The following is a 6,444-nucleotide window of genomic DNA, read 5'->3' on the forward strand; positions in this document are numbered from 1 at the left end:
AAAAATGGATCAAAAACCGTTTCGGCCCGAACCCATATCCCATCATGGCAACAAAAATAGATCCCAGGGCGGCTTTAAGATGGCAACCAATTAAAATCCAAAAAACCTTGCCGGCTATTTCTTCCCCTTCTAACACCTTCACTTTCCTAACCACTAACTGCCATGATCCCACCTCCCTCCACCAACAAAAAGTCAATAACAACAACCCAATTTTTTCCTGTCCATAATATAAATCACTTATAAAAAATACTCCTCCGATCCTTAATATAAGACCCATTTAATTAATTTAATTAGATTAAGGAAGTTAGGTAAGTTAGTTAATTATAAGAAATGTGACATGTTTTTCCCAAAATACTATAATCATCTTTTTTAATACCTTCTCTCCCTCTTCTACTTGATTATGATTGAAGGAGCATCTATAGGGGCACTTTAGAAAAAATTGATAAATATGATAAATGGGTCTTATATTTAAAACCAAAACTAACTCAACAATTGGGTCCTATATTAAAGACCGGAGGAGTAGTAGTATTAACTAATTAAATGTGTTCCAAATTAAATTTTTTTCATCTTTACTTATATTAAATGAGGTCGTAAATGAGAGAAAAAAAATGAGACTTAAATATTAATTACATGAATAAAATTGAAAAACAAACGTTAATTATATTATCTAAATTACTTATATTTTGAACTAAGTAATTCATTTAGAAACGACTTATATTATGAAATGGAAGGAGCATGTGTATGTTTGTAACAAAAGGAAAAAAATCATTATACATTCTCATATAAATTATCTAATCACTAAAAAGTACTCTTTCGGTCCTTAATATAAGACCTATTTAACTAATTTGATTAGATTAAGGAAGTTAGGTAGATTAGTTAATTATAAAAAATATAACATGCTTTTCCTAAAACACCATAATCATTTTTCTTAATATCTTTTCTCTTTTTTTTACTTGATTATGGTTAAGGGAGTATCACATGGGTAATTTAGAAAAAAATTAATAAATATAAAGAAATAAGTTATATATTTATGATCAAAATCAATTTAATAATTAGATTCTATATTAAAGACTAGAAGAGTATCATAATAAGTTAGCAGCATACTCCTTATTGTTATTTTAGTACAGGAACTTGACATTGCATATTACTTAGTAGTAATTAAATTATTTATGTTGAATTTATGCGCATTTTCTGAAAAAAAACAATTCGACTCCAATAACTCGCTTATGAACAATTAACACAGTCAGAAGAAGAGAGAAAAATGAATCCAGAGAGAGAGAGCGCGGGAAGAGAGAGAGACGGGTAGGAATAAGATAAGACCTACTTTTTCCCTCTCTTCCTCTATTTCCATTAATGCCCTTCTTGTTGGATGACCTGGTCACAATTCATATAGCTCTCTCGCTTCTTTCCCAGTCTCTTAAAAACTGCGTGTGCTTATGTGTGAGAGAGAAGTAGCAGCACTGCGTTTGTGAAGGTGTGTGATAATAATGGCGAAGATGTCACAGAGGAAGGTGAAGAACGCTGAAAACAGCAGTACGCCTTCAAATACCAAGACGAAACGGACTCGCAAAAGCATTCCCAGAGGCTCTCCTCCGCAACGAAGCTCCGTTTATCGAGGTGTTACCAGGTCAGTATTGATTAATTCTACATATATGTTCGCTTCGATTTATTCGTTTGTTCTGCAATTCTTGTATCCTGCTCTGTTTAAATTCTTGTTCCCATTAATTCGAGCAAGAAGATTTATGCCATGTGCATATACTATATATAGGCATCGTTGGACGGGCCGGTATGAGGCTCATCTCTGGGATAAGAATTGCTGGAATGAATCGCAGAGCAAGAAAGGAAGACAAGGTTCTTAATTAGATCATCGTTTTCTTCTACAGGAAGACGAAATTCTCTCTTCTTTCTTTTTAGCACTGTTTATTTTCTTGGTCTGCAAGTCTAATTAATCAATTAGGTTCCACTTATTAACTTGTTTTTGTTGTTGATTTCTTGTCGATTCGATTGATCACGTAATGGGGAAAACAACTGGGCGATTTATGCAGTGTATTTAGGTATGTTTAAGTGACGTTTTTGAAATCGTGTATCGCATTTACCTTAATTTTGGTAGTTTGGTATGAGAATTCATTCCTGCGGGTAGTAGGACCGGATGGGGATATTAATAAATGGCTCCAAAACTTGCATTTCTTAGGGGCATATGATGATGAAGAAGCTGCAGCGCGTGCCTATGACTTGGCAGCATTGAAGTACTGGGGCCAAGACACCATCCTCAATTTTCCTGTAAAAATTTTCCTTCCTTCCTTCTTCTTCTTCTTCTTCTTCTTCATTATAAAGTCGATCAAATAAATGTTCAGTTTTATATCTTAATTATCATACATGATTATACTGTAGCTCACAAATTATGAAGAAGAGGTCAAGGAAATGGAGGGCCAATCAAAAGAAGAATACATTGGATCCTTAAGAAGGTTGTTAGTTATTTATTAGCTGTCAAAATGTTCATCTGATCTGAAACAATATTCTAACTGTAAATAAACAAATTTTCATGGCAGAAAAAGCAGCGGGTTCTCACGCGGAGTCTCGAAGTACAGAGGCGTAGCAAGGTAATCCTATACTCCAAATGAAGATATCTCAGTCAAATGTTTGCAGAAATTAGTTTTAATTGGGAAGCTGTATTTGGTCAGTTGGCTACTTGCCAGCCACAAGTTCGGTTATTAATGATCATGGACGAACCTTATTAATGAAAGCACGGTATTGCCCCATTGATGACAGATGGGTGGGCAATTTTCATGACGGATCCGTCTATAATTGGTTACAAATTAGAAATGCTCTGATTTTTAAATTTACAATTTTCAGACACCATCACAATGGAAGATGGGAGGCTCGGATTGGCAGAGTCTTCGGCAACAAATATCTTTATCTCGGAACTTTCGGTAACCCCTTTGACCTTTTATCGCTCCACGCATCCCCCCTACTTTTGCTCAACTTTTTGTTTGGTTTAGTTTTGGAATTGGTGGAGTTAGTATGTTATGTGTGTGTTTGTGTATAGTAATATATATTCCTAGTTTTATATATTCATAGTTGTGGGTTTCAGTCAAAATCCAGTAAAGCCATGAACAAATTGCAGAATCTGAAACATAGATGAATGATTCCCTATAGGAAATGCTCAAAATTGTATAATGCTTCATGTTGAGGTAATCAATTAATGAATATTGTTTGCATTATGCGGTTAATCTCTTTTACCCAATCAGTCACTCACGCATTATGTGGCCCAAAATTTGTGCGCTTTATTTTCTCAGTGTTGAAAAAGACGTATGCATATGCTTACTTATTTCTCACCTCTTTTTGCTAGCGAATATAGACACCTTTTTAAATTTTTGGATATATGGAGTCTTTGAGCAACCTTACAAAAGCGTCCCTTTCAATACATTTAATATACCATTCTTCCATTTCTTTTAACCCCAATTATATGGCCGTAGTACTTGGACGCAAAATAAGTATCCATATTTACTTGTGACACGTGGCAAAGGGACAGAACCATGTTTCACAGTTTGCCAACCTACTAGGGTTAGTCCTTGGAAAATATTTATCAATTTTTTCTAAATACATTATAAAAATTAAAATTTTGGATTCCCTAAATTAGCCTAATATCAGAAACTTATCAATTGGTTTAATTATTTTATAGAAATATTTTTTAGAAGATAGAGAGTAGATATTATATATAATTGAATTTGAGTATGCATTCCACATAGTAAATTCCCACTTGGTCAGGAAAATGGTCCTACAGGTCAGAGTAATAGGACAAAGCAGCAGAGGTCAAAGTTATATACATGCAATCAAATCCAGTTGGTTGGGGTGTAGATCACCGAACCTCAACTACTTAGTAAAGCTATTTATTCATGATCTCATTCTTTTCAAAGTAATGCCTAAGTTTGAAAGTAGTTTCCACCGAAATTTGCCTTCTATATTCATAATTAGTACATATTATTAATTAAATAAATATATATTAAATTATCCTTTTGCATCATGATTTGTTTCCATTATGGTACAGCTACACAAGAAGAAGCAGCCGCAGCATATGATATGGCAGCCATAGAATACAGAGGACTTAATGCCGTTACGAACTTTGACCTCAGCCGTTATATCAATTGGCTCCGCCCTAAAACCCAGGACTCCAATGAAAACCCTACTACTGATAACACCACCGAGTCTGGACCAAGCTCTAATCCTGAACTTGAATTGGGTTTCTCTGACGACACAATGGTGGCACCGCCACGATCCGGAGGCGGGGCTCCGCCGTCATCTGCACTAGGGCTCCTCTGGCAATCCTCAAAGTTCAAGGAAATGCTGGAGAGGACTTCATCAGCTGGAGACCATAGTTACCCTGCAACAGCAGTAACTTCAGAATCAAAGCCTCCTGGTCGTATATTTCCTGAAGATATTCAAACATTCTTTGATTGTCATGATTCAAGCAGCTACCCTGAAACTGATGACATCATCTTTGGTGATTTGAGCTCAATTGCTGCTCCAATTTTCCATTGCGAGCTGGATGCTTAGAAAAGTAATATTTTTTTAACCCACAAATTTGGAAGATTATAGCTATATGTTTATTTGGTAGATTCAGTTATACTTTGGTTTTATAAGGTGCATAATCAATATCAGTGCACGCTAAAAAAAATCAAAGAGGTGAGGAAAATAATTCAAAAGGCAAACTTTGGGGCAAGGGTAGACAAATAGGGGGTAAGATTCTTTCAAGGTTACTTTCACTAATTTTTTCCCTTCTTATAAAAATTTGCTATTTTTTTTAATGTTTTTCATTTCTTGCATAATACTACCTCCAATCCTTAATATAAGAGTTTATTTGATTTTTATTTTGGTCCTAAATATAAATAAGACTTTAATTTACTTTCTTTTATATTTATTCATTTTTACTCAAGGTAGTCTTAGTAATAATGGTAGTTCTATTCAGTACGTTTGATTAGCAATAATATTTTAAGAAAGACAATACATATTTATTACAAATAACTAAATTAACTAATTTTTTAATCTATTTAAATTAGTCAACTAATTCTTTTATTAAATATATGAGATAGTATCATATTATGTATGTAATCCCTCGGGGCATTGTTATAAGCTGTTTTAAACAAAATCATGTGCATACTAGGGAAGGTTACTTGTATGGTCAAAATTATCCAAAAATAGATCAATATTTCATTTATGCTTCAATTAAGTAAAAGAACAAACATGATTATTATTAGTTCATCCCCTCATCTTCACAATTTAATTATGAGGGATTTATTTAAAAGACTCAAAAACAAAAATGTCTAAAATCATCAGAAAATATTCAACCACATCATATATATGTATGTATCATAGACCCAAAAAAGAAAAAAGAAAACTTTTAGAAAACCTCATATAATAAGGAGCAAGGGAATATGTGCGTGTGTATACTTATTTCGTTACCTCTTGGGTTGATCGAAGCACGACATGAAAATTTACATATACACAATATACAGTTATCTTGCGACACTAACGAGCTTTAGAATGATTATGTCATTGTGATGTCTGAGAAGACAAATTAAGACAATTACTTTAAACATACTAAGTATGTATATATATTTTCGTTTTTTTTTCCTGAAATTAATATTCATGTGCACCATTTTTTTTCAAAAAAAATTAAAGTCCCGCTAATAATCGTTGATAGAAATCCTATTTAACCATGTGCAGCATCTTTCTTTCCAATAGCATGTCCATTCTCCACGTGCAGTCATATGTATGCATACACAATTGTGGCATTATGAACATTGAGAAGGTAAAAGAAAATAAAAAAGATTTCAAATTTAAAAAACGTGGCTGCTATGTGTCTAAATCTCAACGACAAAGTGGTAAGTTAAGCAAACTCATGAAAATATTATTAAATTTGATTCACAAATAAGGGGGAGACATGTGCTAGGGGTACCCCGCAAATTAAAACATGAAAGTCAAATACAATACGTAGAGACTATAAATAGAGTACATGTAGGTGTAGGCGGGTAGGGTTAATTTGTAATTACAAGCTTGGTTACGTACAGTTGGTCCCAGTTGTAAAAGTCCATGTGACGTCCCTCCCTCACCCGCCCAATTATATATATAAATACACACGCACTCTTTTACAAGACGCTGGAAGTTAAGGACGTTTCATTGATTAAGGGTCCGTTTGGATCAGCGATTAGAAAAGTAGTTTATTGAAAAAATAGTTTATAGAAAAGTGAAATTGGATAAAAGTTAAATTGGATAAGCTGAATTGTATTTGAATTAGAGTTCAGAAAAGCTAGATTGTAAAAGTGAGATTGGTAAAAGGTTGTTTGGATTATGATTGAGTAAAAGTAAGTTTGGTTGTAAAATGACCAAAATAAATATGAGTTTTAATAAATAATGAAACATGATTAAAAAAATAATTTCACATAA

The 6,444-nt window shown here is 33.4% G+C and overlaps 1 protein-coding gene across 1 annotated transcript; it reads left to right on the forward strand.

Moving 5' to 3' along the window:
* Positions 1-1,402: 1,402 nt before the first annotated feature.
* On the forward strand, positions 1,403-4,805 carry LOC114747097 (AP2-like ethylene-responsive transcription factor At1g79700). The gene is made up of 8 exons (XM_028935386.1): positions 1,403-1,627; positions 1,769-1,851; positions 2,046-2,054; positions 2,192-2,280; positions 2,392-2,465; positions 2,550-2,600; positions 2,854-2,930; positions 4,049-4,805. The coding sequence occupies exons 1-8, from the start codon at positions 1,488-1,490 to the stop codon at positions 4,552-4,554; spliced, it is 1,029 nt and encodes a 342-aa protein (XP_028791219.1). The 5' UTR covers positions 1,403-1,487; the 3' UTR covers positions 4,555-4,805.
* The last annotated feature ends 1,639 nt before the right edge of the window (positions 4,806-6,444 follow it).

This window comes from Neltuma alba, unplaced genomic scaffold (assembly GCF_004799145.2).
Source record: "Neltuma alba isolate B1F8T4 unplaced genomic scaffold, ASM479914v2 tig00005199_pilon, whole genome shotgun sequence".
In the NCBI taxonomy this organism is placed as follows: domain Eukaryota; kingdom Viridiplantae; phylum Streptophyta; class Magnoliopsida; order Fabales; family Fabaceae; genus Neltuma; species Neltuma alba.